Below are 21,585 nucleotides of genomic sequence, written 5' to 3'. Positions count from 1 at the left end.
ATCTTCTTGAAATTTGTGGACTTTAGACAATCGTTTGTGTTTCTCTATTATGTTTACATATAACTCTGGCCCGTCATAGCCAGGTGGTTCAAGCATTCGAGGATTGAGGGTTCAAATCCCCGTTACACCAAACACGCTCGCCCTTTCAGTCGTGGAGGTGTTATAATGTGACGGTCAATCCCACTATTCTTTGGTAAAAAAGTAGCTCAAGAGTTGGCGGTGGGTGGTGATGACTAGCTGCCTTCCCTCTAGTCTTACACTTCTTAATCGGCGATGACTAGTGCAGATAGTCCTCGTGTCGCTTTGTTTAAAATTTAAAAACAAAAAACAAACATGTAATTCTATAGAAACTTCTCTCGTTGGAAACGTATTCTATATAAACAGAAGATCTCGCAAGATGACAATTTTATAAAACTATTTTTTTTATAGGGGTTCGTCACTGATGACATCACATATAATTTCTGAAAGACACTATACATGCCAGAAGGTTTATATTACAGAAAACAATTCCCGAAATAACAAATGACACTGGAGCGACAGGTTTATTGCATGCCTTTAATGTACAAGTCTATGTTGTTTTTCACATGTTTTATTGAAGACATACAACATTTAAAAAGAGTCATTTGGGGTTTAATTAAATTGCTTTAGATGTTACTTAGTGAAAAAATGTTTTGCTATCAAATGTTTTTAAAATTTCCATTTAAAAATTCTAATATTAGAATTAATTTTAATCTTATGAAATGCAATAAAACATCTATTATATGATGAATTAGTTTGTTATCACCCAAACTTCAGGTTAGCTTAGTTAGCTTAGTGTTCGTTAAGACATCACTGTCAGCTCATTTAGACAAGAATCAACAGTAGTACTTTATAGTATTTTAGTTGACCACTTCTATTATTATTAAAAGTAGCTTTTCTAACAGCTGCATCATTTTTATATTAATAATAAAATAAAGAATTAGAAAAATATTATTCGGGGCTTCGATATTCTTTGATATGCAGTAGCTTCTACAAGAAGACTTGCTAAAATATTCAATAAAAATATAATTAATAATAATTAATTTTAATTATGAGTGACAGGCGAGCAACAAAAAGTATCTATAGTCACTTTGCTTTAGGGCTTTAAAGGGATATCCTCACTTTTAACGGTGTTTTCGGCCTCTATCCCAAGAATATCCCCTAAAATGATATAATTACTTTTGTTGCAATAATTTTTCAATATTTAGATCTCCCATGTATGTTAAACATAACTATCTCATCGATGAAATAAGGTTCGAGGAAACACTTTTTGCTGAATTTTATTCTTGTCGAACCAATAGTGCAGAACACACACTCAGTAATGCTCGTACAAATTCTTTTATCATTAGAGATTCATTAAATTTGGCGTGATATATTCCACATCTTTCAAAGTGGCCAATAGATGACACTTCATTTAAGTATTTATAGGAGGATTTCCAAATAACTTAATTACTACGAATCTATTTGCACTTTGCTCATTAGGGGGAAGCAAGTCATAGGTTTTTGTGCTTTGTGAGTTTTCTTATAGCAAAGCCACATTTGGCTATCTGATGAGTCCACCGCCTAGATTTTTGCTTTGAAAATCATGAAGCTAGAGCTGGCCCACCGAAAGTGAGTGATATATTATGTAGTATTATCTGATATTGGAAGTATAAAGTTAATCATATCCTGGCTTAGATTTGAAGTGTTCACACAAATATACCCACCGAAGTTACCCCTATAATACTTTGACTGCCTGAAGAGGGGGTTATTGTTGAGAAAGATTAAAAGAACACTGCCTTCTCGGAGATCCTTGCTGATTTCTTCAGCCAAGGCATTTCAGAGGTGCGCCATATCTTCACTCATATGGACGGAATTATGCTGCTTAAATATGTTCTTATTTTGACATTTACATCGCCACGCCCACCCGTCACTATTAAGGCAGTTTACTTGAACTGTAAGATGCAGCCATATATTCCAAACCATCTCCAATGTTTCCAGTGTCAGCGGTTTAGTCATTCGAAGACGTTCTGTTGTGGTTCTTTGACGTGTGTTTGTTGTGATGGCAAAGACCACGATGGCTACAAGTGCGAACTGGAACCTCACTGTGTTAAATGTAGTGGTTCCCATTCTTCTTACTTTTGTTTTTGTCCTAAGTGGCTGGAGGAGAAGGAGGTCCAACAATTAAAACTATGAACAATATTTCCAACCTTGAAGCTCGGACATATGCTACTGCATTACGTTCCACTGCTACAGTGGGTGTGCAGACCATTTTTTTTTTGGATCCAACAGAATAATCTTGCAACCATGTTAAGAGTCTTTTACTCTCCATAGTTAAAAGAGTTGCCGAGTCAATGTCTACTCCTATTTCTCTCCTCCACCTTCTTTCCAATGATTCTCCTAATCTACTTTCTTCAGCTCAAGCTTCTGACGTCTGTGCAGATCCATCTTCTTTAGTCTCAAAATGCAGAAAAAAATATTCATTCGTGCCCTCAGTCACTAAAATCTTAGTCCAACGACAGATAGCTGCCAACTCGACCCTGGACAGGATCCATGAAAGTCGACAGACCTTCTTCTACTAAAGAAAAACAGCGTGGTTGAAAAAAGAAGAGATTTCTGCCAAATTATCCTCCACCGAAGTAAAAATAGTCATTTTGATACAGTGGAAGTGTCGAGGTTTCCGATTTAATACGGATGACATTAAAGTTCTGACTGATTTTTATCATCCTATTTGGCTTTCTTTAGAGGAAGTATTTTTTTTAATGACAACTACAAACACTTTTCGGCAGTTTTCGTTGTACAGGAATGAAAGGTTATGTGATGGATGAGTGTATGGACAAGTGGCACTGCTGGTCGACTAGTAAATACCCACCTTGTCTTTTCCACTTGATACACCCTTGAAGAGTGTAGCCATTCGTGTTTCCTTGGGTTATACTATCACTGTTTGTTCTTTTCTACCTGTCTCCCGGAGAGACATATGATCAATCAGACTTTGATGCTCTCATTAAACAGTTGCCGTCTCCCGTTTTAATTCTGAGCGACTTTAATGGAATGAATTCTCTCCGGAGTGGTACTGATACTGATGAGAGGGGTCGTTCCACAGAGTGGAATCACAGCCTTTCTCTCTTTAATACTAGTTCCTATTGTTATTCTCGTGCACTTTCTCAGTGTTTTACTGGTATTGTACTCTTTAACTGCTTCTCTTCACTTTTCTTGGAAGGTTGACAGTGACCCACGGGACAGTGATCATTTTCTTATAATTTCGAGAAAAACTGGTCGTGGTTGATGCTACCCGATCCTCGAACATCGGTGGAAGTTGAACCAGACCAACTGGCTCTCTTTCACTGCTTTCCGATTCAATCAGTTCGAGCGTAAAGGCATCTTACTCAAACTCCAAACAGATATTTCGTGAGGGATAAATTAAAACTTTCGAACTCTTTGTTTAGATAATAAATTAGGGACAAACGTACACGTGTTATGAAGTGGATTATGGATGAAACCGTCTGAGCATCATCAGTATGTTTATAGTGTAAAGTATCTATTGCGATACCACTTAAGCCGAAACTCGAGCAATAAGAGGAAATTGTCAGAAGCTTTTGAAAATTGATATGTCTGTTTGTTTGAATTTAAGCACAAGGTTACACAAGGGGCTATCTAGGCTCTGCCTACCAAGGATGAACAAACTCGATTTCTAGCATTGTAAATCCGCAGATATTTTGTCGTACCACTGGGAAGTAGAAACTGGTATAAGCCAACTGAGTGTTTATTTTGTTTCATTAGATTTCTTGGCAGCGAAGACATAAGAAAGCTGAAATTATTATATTACTTACTACTGACTTACCTCTTTGTGAAGACAATGTTTACAGTGGTGTGATGGGATTCTAATGATCGGTTAATAATAATGTGTGATGTTTACGGTGCTCGACTTACAGCCTGTGAGTCGCGGGATCGGATCCCAGCTTCAAACATGCTCTACTTGGATGTTTGTTTGTTTGTTTGTTTTTTTGAATTTTGCACAAAGCTACTCGAGAGCTATCTCTACTAGCCGTCCCTAATTTAGCAGTGTAAGACTAGAGGGAAGGCAGCTAGTCATCACCACCCACCGCCAACTCTTGGGCTACTCTTTTACCAACGAATAGTGGGATTGACCGTCACATTATAACGCCCCCACGGATGAAAGGGCGAGCATGTTTGGTGCGACCGGGATTCGTACGACTTAACCCACCTGGCCATGCCGGGCCCTTTACTTGGATGCGTAAAAAATGCAACAGTCAATCCCACTAGTCGTTGGTAAAGAGTAGCCTAAAAGTTGACGGTAATGGCTACTGGGGCGAATGTGTTTCGTCTGGTCAACAGACCAAAATTAGAGCCAACGACAGACATTTTTAATATTTTTTAACATAAAAAATAAACGAAACAAAGATTCACAGTTAAAAGTTCACTCTTTCATTATCCTTGTTCCATTTTTACAAGATGATTACAAAATTTCATATGACTATAGTATTACTAAGATATTCTAATTCTAACAACAGAAAATACCACTCAATGGCATGCCCATTCTTATCATTTCTACGATATATCAAAGAATAAGTACTCTAAAATATCATATATCAGTCATTTGTGCAACTTACCAGCTAATCAGCAACAGAAGTTAAACTATATTTCATATAGTAAGCTTGGAACTTTTTAAGTAGTCGTATTGGAAAGGCAGAAAGCTATATATGGTATTACAGCAAGCTAAATTCACGTGGCTGATTTATTCTACTTTCTTGCAACTGATTAAGCTATAGCACAAGTGACTAAGTTCAGTAAGTAAGTACAATTCTATAATTACGTAGTATATACATATAAACAGAAATTTTCTGTAACATTATCACAATTTTAAGGTATACCACAGCAAAGTATATATGGGAATTGTTTCAAAAACATTTGTAAACAGACACATGTCTCCGTTTCTTTTTATTTCATGCGGAAATATTATATTTTCGCAAAGCAATATTTTGGAAATCTTTTATATATCCAGGCAATTTTTTTGTTTTAACACAAAGCTACACAGCATGTTATCTGTGCACTGCGGAGAATCCAACTCTGAATTTTAGCGATTTTTAGTGAGTAAGTCTGGCTCTTTTTCTATCTTATCTTTTACTGAAGAGAAAATTGAAAACTAGATTGCGTAATATATATATATATATATTGGTACCCTGAAGCTTTTAGTACATTTCAGTAAAATACTGAAATTAACAAATAGCTTCACTTCATATTTTGTTTTAAAATACGCGGTTAAAGATCTTTTTTAAAACTTTATGATAAGTGTTTTTGAGTAATATCAAGCACTCTGAATGTGATGCACATATTTGAGACTGTTTACCAGAACGGAAAGATATCTCAGTGTACAAGAAAGTGTATCTGTCTTTCAGATATGACAGCTTACTTCTTGACATGATGTTCTGTGACAGTTATCCTGTCTCTGTCAAACGAATGTTCATTATTTGCCATCAGCGCCATCTCACTGCTTCCTGGGAATCACACAGACACCACTGACACAGCGTCGAGCTTCACATCACTTTTATTACTCCGTGATGACTGGTTGTAGTGAGGGCAATCGTATCATTATTTAATGAGAAGTGCAGCCGTAACGGTTTATTAGAATCAGTACTTGAAACCACTATGCTGACTTCCTGTCACATTTGTATTACGTTTTAGAATTACATATCTACTTTATTTAAATCGAAATATATTACAGGTTTCAGATGGATCATAACTAGTGCGGTACAGAGTGAAGTATTTCTGCACGAACCATGTATTAAAGACTGTAAACAGATAAACATATCGAACACTGAAAGTCAGGAGGAAGCAGATGAACTTAGTATATTACCACCATGAGAGACGTCCGACAATATTCCTGGTCTGACAGACGAACATCAAGTCAATCTAAGACTAAAAGTAAGAGGGTATCGTTTATATATTTCTTGTTTGATGCGCCCATATTCACTAGCATAGTGAAGGTTTTTCAAACATCATTAGAAGTTCAGGTAGTTCAAGCTGGAGTTGTATGTTTGATATCCTTAATGAACTGTTCTCTTTACTTCTTAGATTTTTAATACTATAGCAGTAGTTAAAGTAATAAAAATGGCTTAGATAGTTGTTACTATACTGTTAATATTCCGATCAGATGGCGTTTATGAAGACCCCCATCTCAGTTATTTATAATACGTAAAAATTTCTGATAATTAATGCGAAAAGCTTTTCACGATTTACTACGTTGCTTCAAACGCAGCTGTGTTCCAATTTCAATATTTATTTATCATTATTTTATAAGGAGCGAAGCTTTTCCGGGTTAATAGTTGCTTCACTTAAGCCTACTTGTTTTGTACGTTTTGCATACGTTTTTCGTCTGCCAATTCTGTTCTAACTGCTACACAACATTATTAGTGAAGTCAAGCTATTATCAAATGTTTTATTTTGATTCTTTAAATCTTGCGTTTCGTGAACATTTTAATATAATGAAACATTTTTAGGGGGGCTCTGGTATTTTGTATGTAAATTTACAAAGTTTTGAAATGTGAAGGCAGGTGTTGTGTATTTAAAATAATTAACATTTAATAATACATTGAAAGAAATATATTTCTATACACACATGTGTTGTGTGAAAAAGGTACTTTCATATCAAGTTCGGTCTTAAACATTGCTTCAAACCGACTCTCCTCCAATCGGAAGCTAAGTTAGAGGGAAGTACAAAATACCGCCAATCAGGATAATTCTGTTACCCTACTTAAGTTACCTGTTTAGACTACTCACATAAAGGGTATAGTTAGGTAGAGTACTAACCGAATATGATGGTCATGCGGGGCATCTCAGTGACTGTGAAATTAAACGTGTTCTACAACACGATACCCACCAAACACCTCTTAGCTCAAAAGACACTGAGCCGAAAGGCCTGATCAAAAATGACAAACCAGTCGACTTTTCTCGTAAGAAACACTAGGTCTAGGAACACTTTCAAAACATAGGTAAAGAGAGCAAGTATTAAAACCCTGTGATACTGCTCCAAGGTTCCTACTCAACGGGTACTCTAAGTATCTATAAAAAAATGAAGAAATGCACATACACACACAATTTTTACACACAACCACTGCTGTTTGAGATGGACAGATCCATTCTCAAAGTACTATCTATGCCAACTCCTCTATTATCCTTATGGTGACGTCATCCGCACTTCCTTACACCCAAAATGATTTTTGCAGCCAAAGAAATTACTACTTTAATTACATAGATGACTGATCGCTACATGCAGGCTCTAAACGAAACGCTAAGTGAAAAACTAGGTTCAAATGCTGTTTACTTCACCCATAAAAATAGAAGCGCTTTTACAACAATGTATATTCATAGAAACACGTTTATTTCAATATCTTATTAACTTCACGACAGGGAGTTTTCATTTTACTATATATAGATACCACGTATATGAAATGTTAAACAACATACTCTCAGAAACATACCGCTGGCCTTGACCTTTGACATACAAAGTAATTTATTATCGGAACAAGCAGGTCGTTCAGTTATGTAGCTGTTAAAATGCCAGAATTGAGGTTTCATATACAGTAGCCTATTTTCACTTAATCTGAGTTCTCAAACTGGAGGCCCTGTAAAAATTCCGAGAGGCCCGCCAAACACTAGTTACAAAAAATAAATAAATGAAGTTATAAAGAGAACCGTACCTGACTTCGAGAATTAGTTGCTTAATGTCTGCATCTATTGTAGTTTTTACAACACTTATAAAAGTTCATTTTAACAACACAGAAATCATTACTGCTCTTAGAGTTTCACCTTACAACAAAAATAAACCATCATTTTGTGATTTACCTCGGCACAAAACACGGAAACTTGGATGAAAGGGTATCTTAAGTGTTTCTTTGTTTTTGAATTTCGCACAAAGCTACTCGAAGGCTATCTGCACTAGTCGTTCCTAATTTAGCAGTGTAAGACTAGAGGGAAAGCAGCTAGTCATCACCACCCACCGCCAACCCTTGGGCTACTCTTTTACCAACGAATAGTGGGATTGACCGCACATTATAACGCCCCCATGGCTGAAAGGGCGAGCATGTTTAGCGCGACGGGGATGCGAACCCGCGACCCTCAGATTACGAGTCGCACGCCTTAACACGCTTGGCCATGCCGGGCCGTATCTTAAGTGTGTGACAGGTCCTGACATTGAAACTACCTAACCACTAAATACACACACCTTTTTCTACGGAGTAGCAAAGTATGTTTTAGTCACCTCTCTTCATACAAAGTCGGAAACAAGATTTTGGAAACGGTTGACATACAACTAATGAACCATAACATTAATTTAACCTTATAAAAATGTATATAATTTCTTACCGAGTTAATCAACAAATATATAATTATTATTTTTAAAATAATGTTAATAACTGGCTATATGGCTACAATTTTCATTAATGATATAGGACAATTATTACTTTATAATTTAACAAACTAAATAACAGTCTATACACTTACTTGTCTGTTAAGGGGGAGGTTTGAACCCCCCCCCCCTGTATTCGTCGTTGAAAAATATAATAAAAACTGTAGCACGAAACGAAAAATGTTGCATTAAATAAACACACTTTCACGTGGGTCATCAGGTTGGTTGGTTGTTCTTCTTCAAGTGTGATGAGTACTTGTGCTTTGCCCATCACTGGTAGAAAACTCGGTTTCTAGTATTGTAAGCCTGCATAATTACCACTGATGATTCAAAATTAGATTATTCAAATAAGAATTTTACCTGATCTGACTGGACTAGTTTAATTCTTGTTTTGTCACTTATGTGTTAATTAATCTGGAATTATATACAGCAATTAAATGGCTGAATTATTAGATTTACTTTAAAATATTAATAGCATTAAATAACCTATTACCGATGAGCTGAATGATTGTGAAATTATATTTAACACCAATGATCTTAACCTATTCCATGTAGATACTCGTAGCTCAAAGCTATTTTTTGATAATATTGGTGTTATTATAGCAAATGACAATATGGCGTTTACTGAAATGTGGTTGGAATATTCAAATTCATAATTTAAAATTCAGGTTATTGATTGTATAATAATTATACTGTGATGATATTTCAATTTATATACTGCAAAAACATAACCTGATATTTGTAAAATATTGATGAAATTGGAGAATGTAATTCTGCAATAATTACAGTAAAGTAATAAATGTTTTTAACATTTATCCGTTGTTCTTCTGATAACGATGCCACATTATTATGTATACGTTGTTCTTCTGATAACGATGTCACATTATTATGTATCCGTTGTACTTCTGATAACGATGTCACATTATTATGTATCCGTTGTTCTCCTGATAACGATGCACATTATTATGTATCCGTTGTTCTCCTGATAACGATGCCACATTATTCTTAAGTAGTTTAGCTAATCATTTGCTTTCTTTATCAGTTAATACTGACAACCGTATTTTGATTGATTATGTTAATATGAATATAAATAAGTCAACTGTAAACTCTAGTGATACCTAAGTTTAACGAATAAATTTGGTTAATTTTCACGTATTAGTCTGTCTAATGGAAACTCTCTGTCTTGTTGTGGTCCTATCTATTAAAAGAAAACAAGATTTAGAACCGCAACCACCAATTAATTATTAATATATATATATGACTTATCATTAATTTAAACTATTACGAATTAATAATAATTATGTTGAGTCTAAACAATTCGTAATACCATCAGTATTAAGTACAGCTAACCACGAAATACGAAAATATAAGTACGAAGTTGTTAATAACTCATGAATAAGCATTCCTAAATAATTCTTACCTTATACACTATTGATTTCACCATAATTAGAAACAGAGAAGTGTAAATATGTACGTTACTGAAAGATCAAAGATGAGTAATACAAACTGTAAACAGATTTACGTATAACATGAACCTGAGACTAAACAGGATGTAGTTAACAGGATGTATTATTGCAAACAATGGAATCTTAATTATCGAAGATAAATAGATAACAAATTCAAAAATAGTTTTTCATCAGTTGTAAAACTCTGTAAACAATTATCTCTAGATCAAATAGTAATATCTACGTTTTCCGTAAATAAAGATTTTTTTTCTTCTACAGCCAGTTAGTAATATAGAAACAATGTTTTAGAAATACTCTGAAGACCAACGCGCCCTCTTGCGCCGAAGCCGTGCATCATTTTATGTTGAAACCATTAGAACACACTACTAGCTTAAGTTTTAGTGATAGTATGTATCCAACCAAGCTAAAAACAATAGTAGTCATTCCAATTTATAAGACAGGTGAAAAGTTACGTATGCATAATTATCGTCCAGTTTTGTTGATTTTGTTAGTTTTGTTACTAACGAACTATCTCCTAAATTTTAATACTTTTAAATTCCGGAAATACAATCTACTACTGGAATGGATTTTAGAAAATTAATTAATCCTATTTACGAAGGGTTTCATAGTAAACGTAAAACATCAAGCGTTTTCTTAGGTTCGGCAAAGACATTTCATATAATCTCTCATAAATAACTAGTGGACACTAGAAATAATAATATTTCAAGTATTATTTTAAATTTGTTTAAAAATTACCTTACAAAAAATTATTCGACGTGGGTGAATCAATGCTAAATTTAGTCACTCAAAGTATTTTTATTTCTCTATTTATACCGATATTCTTAGAAAATTTAGGTAAACAATATGTGTACTGTAAAGGATCTAACATTTGCCGATATAGTTACCTGCACTGACTATAAAACCTTAGTTCTGAAAGATAATGTATAGCGTTATTCAAAACGCATATCCGGGAAAAGGACAGTTAAACATTGCTCAGATAATAATATTTTGGCATTAAATGTTGAAAAAAACAAAACGAAAATACATGATTCTTTCATTTAACAAATTTGTATGACCGATTAACAAAATATTAAGATATTAAGTGCTATTCTAGTAGTTACAATGAAGGAGATTGCGTTTGTCTCATTCAAGTCAAGTGAAGACATTTAAACAAACCAGAATAACAAGTCATTCATCTTAACCTTGTTGAAGTTAATTTATTATGTATTTAAAAATTTGATTTTGTAATAGGTACAATACGTGATGGAATTGTACAAAAATGATCTTGAATATTTAATTAAAGTTTAAAAGATTATTTAATTTATAACCGTCCCCAGTGTCTCAGTTTTAAGACTGAAGACTTATACACTAAAAACTGGGTTTTCATACTATTGGTGAACAAAGCACAGATAACTCATTGTGTAGTCTTGTGTTTAACAATAAACAAAGATGTAAAATATTTTTATCCAAAGTTCTACTTATTACTCTACATGTGCATTTAATTGTTTATTTCATTGTTTGTGTTTAAGAACGAAGCAACTTAACTGGTTATCTGTACTTTGGTTACCATTGGTATCGGTTTTTGTCATATAAACCCTCAAGGTTAACCACTTTGTGGAGGAGGTGAAATCTGCCTTAAATATATATTTATTTGTTAATTACAAATATCTTACCAGATTTCGATCTGATAAATGGATTCAAAATTTCATTTGTGGTCAAAACTATTGTTCGAGGAACTCCAATGTGCTCGTCCCTCTGTGGGATAGTGGTATGTCTTTGGATTTACACTGCTAAAATCAAAGGTTTCATTTCCCACGGTAGACGCAGCAGATAGCCCGATGTGGCTTTGTTGTAAGAATACACGCTCTCAATATACTCTGGATCTAAGATATTTTGCTTGCTACCGTATAAGAATACACACACTCGATGTGCTCTGGATCTAACATGTTTCACTTGATACTGATCTTATTAAAAATAATCTAAATAATGAAAAGAAATAAAAATGAAATTGTGAAAAGGCTAACAATTAGTTCAGCCTTCACTTGGTTAAAAACTTGTAGAAAGTTTATAGATACAAAACACAAATGTTGTTTTAATGTTCAAGTTATTTGTTTATTTATTTTCTTCCTCGACTGAAGGAAACCACGCCTACTCACGAGTTTTCACAGGTGGTCATGCGTGTCTCAGGTTTCGTTTCATTTTTCTTTGGGTATATATATTTTTTGTATAAGATTATTTATTACTGCTAACCTCTTTGTACCTTGCATCCTAAATTTGTCGTAGAAGTCTTTGCACACTTCTTATTTCGATTCTGTCACATAAGAACAAGTCTAAATAGAAGAACAGTAAGTCTAGGTAAGGATTATTTAGCCACTCTTGCTGGTATGTTGACAATGTATATTGTTTTCTGATGCAAAACCTTATTACTGTCATTTTCAGGCTTTGTTTTTCTTGATGGATGTGAGTTGGTGGATATAGTTTATTCATAAAATCAGAAAACTATAATTAATGTTGTCTATAAGCAGTTTATCGTTAAATGAAATACATTGACATCGGTGGAAATAGGAAATATTTATAAAAGAAATGGTTTTAACCGAATGACATCTAATAAAGAAAACATTTTAGCACCCTAAACTTTAATAAAATACTGGAACGTTTTTAAAATTATAACTACTGTGCGTACCTTGATACTGTTCTCAAAATAATATGTGAACCGTCGTTGAATCTGGTAATATTATTCCCAGTGTTTTTATAACTGCTGCGCGACAGGAAATAGTGCAATAAAGATGTTTCCCAAGACCCAACGCTAAAGCGAACAGACCGTAATTTTAGTGTGTTCTCACGCTAATGTGAACACACTCAAGGTGTTAGTAATGCGTACACCTTCTGTAGTTTTTGTATAATGCCTTTTCTGCTGCACCCAACAACTCAAATTTAACAATGTTTTTGAAGTTTCTCTTTTTTCCTTGAAACATTTGTTGTTACAGCAGGTTTGAACATAAGATTGCCATTCGTGAATTATGTTAAGATCTGCCATTAACATAAAATTTTAGTAGTTCTCCAGCTGTTGTATTACTTGATTTATTTGAATAATATTTACTGACATTACAACCCCAGTGGTATGTCTGCGGACTTACACACTAAATACCGAGTTTGGATACCCGTGATGGGCAGAGAACAGATAGCCCATTTTGTAGCTTTGTGCTTAATTCTAAAAACAATAAAAGACATTACTGAGTGTTTTCGCACTTCATAGTCAGATGACTTGTAAGCAGTGGACATTTCACTGACCGAAGTGTTAAGAATTTGCTTTTTAAATAACAACTATGATTTCACGTTGTAAGCAATATTAACGATTTGCTTGTGTGTGTGTGTTTTCTTATAACAAAGCCACAAAGGGTTATCTGCGTAACTCACCGAGGGGAATCGAACCCTGGTGTTAGCGTTGTAAATCCGGAGACATACCGCTGTACTAGCGATGGGCTAACGATTTGCTACTTCAAGATCAATTTTTACATGACTTATTTAAACAATTACATTGTGGTCATTTACGTAAAATAGTAATATCATTAAGATAAAAACTCTTCATTTATTTATATGTGACCAACAATTTATATACATCAATAGCTGGTTAAATGTATAGTGTTTGTTTGTTTTTGAATTTCGCGCAAAGCTACACGAGGGCTATCTGCGCTAGCCGTCCCTAATTTAACAGTGTAAGACTAGAGGGAAAGCAGCTAGTCATCATCACTCACCGCCTACTCTTAGGCTACTCTTTTACCAACGAATAATGGGACTGACCGTCACATTATAACGCCCCCACTGAAAGGGCGCGCATGCTTGGTGTGATGGGGGTTCGAAACCTTGACCCTTGGATTATGAGTCAAGTGCCTTAACCACCTGGCCATGCCGGGCAAATATTTATTGATAAAACCCCCCAAGATCTTCCTTATTCCCAGCATACTAAAGATCAAGGTACTGTACTAAAGACGAACATTAGATGGTGCTAATTTACACAAAGCCGGAAGGGTGTAACTCTAAATATTTGCTTATCAGGAAGTACACAAATATAATCAGAGGTGGATTTTATAGACTTAGTGAGCTTGTCTTTGTACAGAACCACACATTGGGAATAGAACTTCAGCAGCGGAATATATACTAAGAATTTATGAATGTCATAAACGCGATGTCCTGTTTCATTAAGATATTCTGTCAAACGTTATGTATGAACCATAAGGTTTTTCTCAAATTTCTGACACATTTCTATGATTAAAGAAATTCTTTTTACCGAAGTAAACACAAATAATGTTCACAGAGAATATGAATATTTTTGTCAAACACAGTACCCACTATTCTAGAACTTTCCCAAGCTAACTGTGAGCTTTTATTTACAACATATCCTTAAAATACTGTTAGATACTGTGAATTACTGCTGATAATAATCATTCTTTCAGTAAGAGATAGTTCAGGGATCATGGCCGACGAACACAGGAAATCGACACTTTAAAAGAGTACCAGTATCCTGTCTGTAATAAATGGTGTTATTTCTTGTGGCCACGTGCCAAACACATGTAGATGTGAAACAGAGCAGGCTAGTGGCGTTTGTATGTTTTAGTAAGGAGAATACTTCATCTCACCTTTTCCGAAAAAAAAAGGAAAAAAGAAGCATAATCCCACAAATTAGATGAATGGCGAGATTTGTTTAGAGTGGACTTATATGCTTAGAGTATTATTTTAAACTCTTATAATTCCTAACTTAATACATAAGAAACGTTTAAAGCTGTTGTTTCGTTGCGGAGCGACTTTTCATACATCGGTTCCTTGTCATATGACTTTGTCAAAGTGGAAACGACGCGTATGTTCACCAGCTGGAGGTCCTGTCTTGTCCAAGTCTGTTATAAGATAAATAAAACTGCGAAGTTTCATTCACATCCTGTTTTCTTAACCTTCAATTATCTGGTAATAAATGGTTTGTTAATATAACCGATACTGTACAGGTACAACAATAATAAGCCAGTATCTCTGGTCAGGAACATTGATGATTAGCTTTTCTATGGCTAGTACTTTGAAGCCATAGTAAAGAGGTCTAGTTTATTTTGAGTCGGAAGTTGTAAATGGTAAGAAAGGTTAAAAGTCCTGTCTGCATAATATACAGTTGTATTTTTTATATATTTTATATATTTTACGCAAAGCTACACGAGAGCTATCTGCGCTAGCCGTCCATAATTTAGCAGTGTGAGGCTAGAAGGAAGAGAGCTAGCCATCGCCACCCACTGCCAGCTCTTGGGCTACTCTTTTACCAACGAATAGCTGGATTAACTGTATATTATAACGCCCCAATGGCTGAAAGGGCGAGCATATTTGGTGAGACGGAGATTCGAACCCGCGACCCAAAGATTACGAGTCGAGCGCCCTAACCACCTGGCTATGCCGAGCTCAACCTGTTTATAAGAAAAATAAATTATTGCATGACTCAAATAAACTGGTCAAACTTGGTTGATCAGTGGAAAGAAAACATAGAAAGGAAGCAGGAAAAGAAATGGTAACATTATGCTAAAGTAAAATATTCCCACTTCTTTAAGTGATCTTCAATGCAATAAGGATAATTTTAAACAAGTGATATCGCATCAAAGAACTAGATGTAAACCTGCTAATTAAGTTCATCCGGGAAGCAGGGAGACGAAGAGTTCTCTTATTTATACGGGAAGAGTTCATAATGTTGATAGATAATGTTCTGAACAAAAGTAACAAATAATATTGCATTTCTTTCAACAAATCTTTAACACAAAGTCTGTATTAATTACACAGAAAATATTTTTAAACTGGGTTGTTAATCCAACTGATATTAATCTATAACGTGTCTGTTAGATAACCCTGGAAAGAAAAGTAGATCAAACTGTACAACTAAAAGCTGGAGATTAACTTTTAAAAATGAAACATTTTCTAATGTAAGTTAAGCATTAAATTCGTTTCTCACTGTTCTGTACATGCTACAGAAAATAATGAAATTAGAAATATGCTATAATAGTTAGGACTATCGAAATAATTTATATTTTAAAATATACCACAAGCCTGTATTCAAACTGGACTGAAGTTGATGTATAAAGAGTGTGGTCTTTACTGGGAGTGTTCATTCATTCATTCATTATAAGCTTTTACTTGTGCTATGGGATGCTTACGTTCTACAACCTAAACGTCAAAGATATATTGACAAACATACAAAATACGAAATTATTTTAATTCATTCTTAAAGTGTCTTTTCTAATTTCATTTTATTCTAAATGTAGTGGAGGAGAGAGGCATCTTTTACTTTCACAGAATGTAAAGTTACTATACTTATTTTAAAGTTCGGAAGGATCAATGGTAAAAGAAATATTGTATCATATTTAATACTAAACAAACTATATAGAAAGAAGGTTTCAAAAGAAAGAGACTGAACATTCAGATTGAACATAATTCTGAGTTGTTTAATAATTATCATAAGAATCCGTGAGTAAAACCCAAAGTCTGTGTGTATGTTTTCATAAAGCAAAGCCACATCGGATAATCTGCTTGTTTATCGAGAGGAATCGAGCCCTTGATTTTAGTAATGTAAATCCCAACACTTACTGCTGTTCAATCAAAGGACACAACCAAACTCTGTTAAGTACTGAACTATCAGGAAAATCTCCTTTTTGACACAAAACTAGAAATTAAATAAATATTATGGACTTTATAGCAGCTATTGAATAATAAATAAAAATAAAGGTAACTTACAGAAGAATAGCAAAATTAGAGGAAGCAAGGAAGGTATTAATTATTGAATGGTGAGGAAGCTATGTGGTATTATAAGGATAATTTATCGTCCTGAAAGGAATTGGATAGGAACCACAGAATAACAGGAGGTTTGCCAGATTATGTTTCGCGGAACTAAATTATCCGATTTGACAGAAAAGGAAAAGGACAGGACATTATGTACACAGCTTCTCAGTGGCACAGCGGTATGTCTGCGGATTCACACTGCTAGGAACCGGATTTCATTACTCGTGGTGGGCAGAGCACAAATTGTCCATTGTGTAGCTTTGTGTTTAATATCAAGTAATCAAACAACCGACAATCAGTCACAATGTACAACAGAGTTTTAAGACAGGTGTATTTTGTGAGAGCTTTACTGAAGAGTTCTGTAATCTCTTTAGTCTTAAATCTTTTTTTCCTTACTGGAAAAACGTGGCATTGTATACCAGAAACAAAAATGAACTGGTACTATTCACATTATTGATGGCTTCTCTAACAACCAAATAAGAAGTTTTTGCCCTTGAAAGTTACATATCTTGCTAGTATAAAACTGACACTGTCTATTTTATACACTACACTTCATGTTACCACAATTTTCCTCACAAGATAATTCATGTGATACCTTAACCAAATGATCCATTTCCGAGAATAACTAGGTCAAAAGGAATATAGTGATTCGCTTGATCAACTTTGTATATTATGCATACATACATACATAACAAGTAGAAACAGTTATAAACATTCACTGTTAACTTAACTGATTGGGCAGAAGTGCATGCTGTGCCTGCATCTTACAACTACAAAAAGCGAAAGACATCCGCTTGTGGTATTTCTTTATATTGAAAGATTAGCAATCTATAAGAATTGAATGAAGTTTGTGGTTTGTTCAATACTCACCCAAAGATAAGAATACTACAAAAAGAAATAAAACTCTAACTCGCCAACTATTTATCAAGCGATCAGAAAGTAGAATAAGGAAAGAAGGTGTATTGTTTTTGTGTGTGTAATTTACTGGAGGAAATTATGACATTGAAATGAAGTTTCTTGCTTGTATGTGTTGCTTACTGAAGAATCAGGGAACTGTAAAAATGAAATGACGTTCCCTGTTTGTGTGTTACTAAACGATCAGTAAACTGAAAATGAAGGGCAGAAATTTGTTACATAGCCAGACAGGTTAAATTGTTTGTTATGTGCTCGTACAATTAATATATCTGTGCTAACTGTTTGCCATGCACAATATTTGCTTTGCAACATTAACACACTTGCTAAAATCCACCCCAAAAATAATTAATAAGCTAATTTTCTTAAAAACAGTTTGTATTAAAAAAGTCCTAAGTTCAATCAAATAAGATTATTAAATCTTGTCGTTTTCAAAACATTTAACGAATTATTTTCTGGTTGATATTATAAATTAAACCAATAATAACACTTAAATACCTTTGTCGCTGATGTTGTTCCCTGCTTTTTTGTTTTCTAAGGGCAGAGAGGAAATATTAACATGACGTTCAAGAAATTTAGGCGTGTCTTTAATACGTGTGGTTACGTAATGATGACGTACATGACCGCAATAGCCTATTTTGAAAGAAAATGTGCATAACATCCCTCTCACCTATAGAAGTAAACTTCACACTCTTACTTCCTCGAGTCAGTAAGTGCCCACTGTCTGTATATATACCGTGTGCAGCGGTTGGCTTCGAGAAACTAGTTAAAAGTCAATGGAATATGTGATAAAGTTTTAACCTAACAGACAATAGGTGAGTACGAAGAAAACGGTTAAAAAGTATATAACGAGGAGTCAAGTATAGATACTCCAAATATCTTTACAATATTTCAAAAAAGTATAGATAACAGACAAAGACCAATGAGATTACTCTATTAAACAGTATATTTTAGCATTCATCGTGTTTGATTATTAGCGTGTAAAAATAGCCTAATGATCTCAAAGGTATTCCCTTTTATCATTTCAGTGAACCTAGCATGCCAGCTGCACGCGAAGTGAAACCTGATGTTAATAGGCTTCAGACAGCAGTTTATAACGAAGCATTTGATTTCATTCTGAGAAACGTAGATCCAACATATCACTATACATTTAAATATTTGTTTGTTTGTTTGTAATTAAGCACAAAGCTACACAAAGGTCTATCTATGCTCTGCCCACCGCGGGTATCAAATCCCAGTCTCTAGCGTTGTAATTCCGAAGACATACTGCTGTGCCACTGGAGGGCGCATTTAGCATACTTAGTATGTTGTGCGTATTCTAGTCGTGTTAGTTCTTTAATCGCACCCTAATATTCCTATAAACCGGATCGTATTTAAAAAATACAAAATTCGTTATAAATTAAATGACAGTCTATTGTAGTAAAAATATGGAAGGAAAGTAAGAAAAATGATTGGTATAGTACAATCCACAAGCAAGTAGACTAATGAGGTAATTTAACTCCAACTTTATAGGTGTGTTTAGAATACTACACAACCAACAAGCGAAGCTGACTGTAATTCTCTCCTTATAACATTCAGTATAAAATGTATTGAAAAGTTCGTTTCAGTGATAGGCAAGAATGAAGCGCTTTGTTGTTGTTGTTTTTTACGTTACAAAAAAACACAGATGTTCGAAAGATTCACTTTGATAAATAAACTGAAAAAGAAATTAGTTTAACTGAATGGTGTTGAAAAACCAGTTCAGCTACAATGAATAGCTTTTTTCAGTATAAAGAAATAAATATCCTTGTGTACGTTTTATCGTTCGATGTTTAATATCACGTTTTTAGTATAACGCTATTTGTTGAGAAATTTTTTCATACGAACATATGTAAATTTTGCAACAAGCTTTCTTTCCCTATTGCTCAACGGCCCGGCGTGGCCGGGTGATTAGGGTGATCGACTCTTAAGTTGAGGGTCGCGGGTTCGAATAACCGTCACACCAAACATGCTTGCCCTTTCAGCCGTGGAGGATTTATGATGTTCGTTCAATCGCACCATTTGTTGGTAAAAAGTAACCCAAGAATTGGCGGTGGATGGTGATGACTAGCTGCCTTCCTTCTAGTCTTAAACTGTTAAGTTAGGGACGGCTAGCACAGACAACCCTTGTATAGTTTTGGGCGAAACTCAAAATTAAAAAAAAAATCAAACATTTGCTTCAACAAAGCATCGGTGACAGTTATATTTCGTGTTAAGGGTCCAGGGTCTACTAGCGTTTCCAATGCATTATTTTATCACCTTATATCACGTAATAATTCTTTTCAAAAACTGTTTTTAACTAATGTTTTGATTTAAATATCACGTAATAATTCTTTTCAAAAACTGTTTTTAACTAATGTTTTGATTTAAATATCACGTAATAATTCTTTACAATAACCGTTTTAAGCGATGTTCTGATTTTACTTTTGATCTTTGACCTGAGTTAAATCATTCAAATGGTTGGTATATAAATTGTTAATGTTGCCAAAACCTGAAACGATTCTAAGTTTTTTTTTTCTTTTAAATCATAAAGTTTCCGATCAACTATTCTCTATATATCTGTATCAGTGTCTGACAGCTTATTGTATATTTAACGTGTTCAATAATCAGTTTTATAAACGTATGCATACTTTGATTATTTTATTTAATAATAAATAATTTTACTGTATAATTCTTTGCAGCAGGTACACATAACAGAGTATCTATGGCTTCACCGGATTTGACCATTCTTTTCTGTGGCGACGCCAAGGAGTGGGCTCGCTACCTGACCCAAACGTTTTGTTCTCATGGTGGACCTCAGGCTTTGCCTATTCATCAAGAGCGCTTAGAGAACTTAATATTTCCTCTCCCCTCTGTTTGTGCACAGAGTTTCACGTCTGCTAAAGTTGTACTCGTTATACTGTCTCCTGCATCTTTAGATTTCATTGATAGTCACGCGGAAGTTTTCGAACTGGGAAAGTTGTTACGACCAAACCAAACTGTTGCCATGTTGTGCGGAGTGAACGAGGGAGATATTACATCTTTTCATAAGGCGGCGCTAGTGTCTTATGATGCATGGCCACGTTTTGTTGCTCGCGATCAAGACAGAGAATGTGTGGAAAACGTATTAGGAACGACGTTCGAATTTCTGAAACGCGCTCAAGAAAGCCAGGCTTATCAGAAGCCTCAGTTCAAGGTGTCTCCTCGAAAAGTTAATGAGGTAGGTTCTAGTAAAGTGTGGTTGAAATGTTGTACGTGTATTTGGAAACTTTTTTTTTAATATTTCACAGTTTTAAAATGCCTTATCGTTTTATCACTGAAAAAAAAATATTTTTGAGGTTTAACATTAGGTCATGAACTATTTTTGCGATAATGTGCAAAGTAACTTCTGTATGTAACTTCTAATTTTGCATCAGATATCGTATGGTTAAAAATTAAGTGCTAATCAGGTAGTATTAAAAATATCTCACTTCTTCGATGTCGGCCCGGCATGGTCAAGTGGGTTAAGGAGCTCGACTCGTAATCTGAGAGGCGGGGGTTCGTATCCCCGTCACATCAAATATGCTCGCCCTTTCAGCCGTTTGGGCGTTATAATGTAACAGTCAATCCCAGTATTCGTTGGTAAAAGAGTAACCCAAGAGTTGGCGGTGGGTGGTGATGACTAGCTGCCTTCACTCTATTCTTACACTGCTAAATTAGGGACGGCTAGCGCAGATAACCCTTGTGTAGCTTTGCGCGAAATTCAAAGAAACAAACTTGGGTGTTTTTGGTACATAATATTATATTTATGATTAATAATCTGTTTTAGCGTTGTGTTTAATATTTTAAAAATAATTATTCTCGTCTTTTAAATTATGTTTAATTACAAACTGTTGAAGTCCACCTTTCAGAGAATTGACTAAAATATACCACGTTGTATGTTTTCTTTCTCAGACAGATTTTATTGTATTATACAGACATTTGTTAATATGTAGGTCAAAAAGTTTTTTTTACGGAACACTGTGACAC

General features: G+C 34.6%; 1 protein-coding gene across 4 annotated transcripts in view; it reads left to right on the top strand.

Moving 5' to 3' along the window:
• Positions 1–5,531: 5,531 nt before the first annotated feature.
• Positions 5,532–21,585, top strand: part of LOC143255817 (uncharacterized) — a 43,760-nt gene continuing 27,706 nt past the window's right edge. For 2 of the 4 annotated variants that reach the window (XM_076512087.1, XM_076512088.1), the window contains exons 1-2: positions 5,532–5,940; positions 20,280–20,797. In XM_076512087.1, the coding sequence (XP_076368202.1) occupies positions 5,877–5,940; positions 20,280–20,797 (582 nt within the window). In that variant the 5' untranslated portion in view covers positions 5,532–5,876. Of the gene's footprint in view, positions 5,941–18,252; positions 18,396–20,279; positions 20,798–21,585 lie in introns of those variants that run through there. The other 2 variants (XM_076512090.1, XM_076512089.1) reach the window with 2 other exon arrangements.

This window comes from Tachypleus tridentatus, chromosome 7, assembly GCF_004210375.1.
Source record: "Tachypleus tridentatus isolate NWPU-2018 chromosome 7, ASM421037v1, whole genome shotgun sequence".
Lineage (NCBI taxonomy): Eukaryota > Metazoa > Arthropoda > Merostomata > Xiphosura > Limulidae > Tachypleus > Tachypleus tridentatus.
This window is presented reverse-complemented; position numbering and strand designations above follow the sequence as displayed.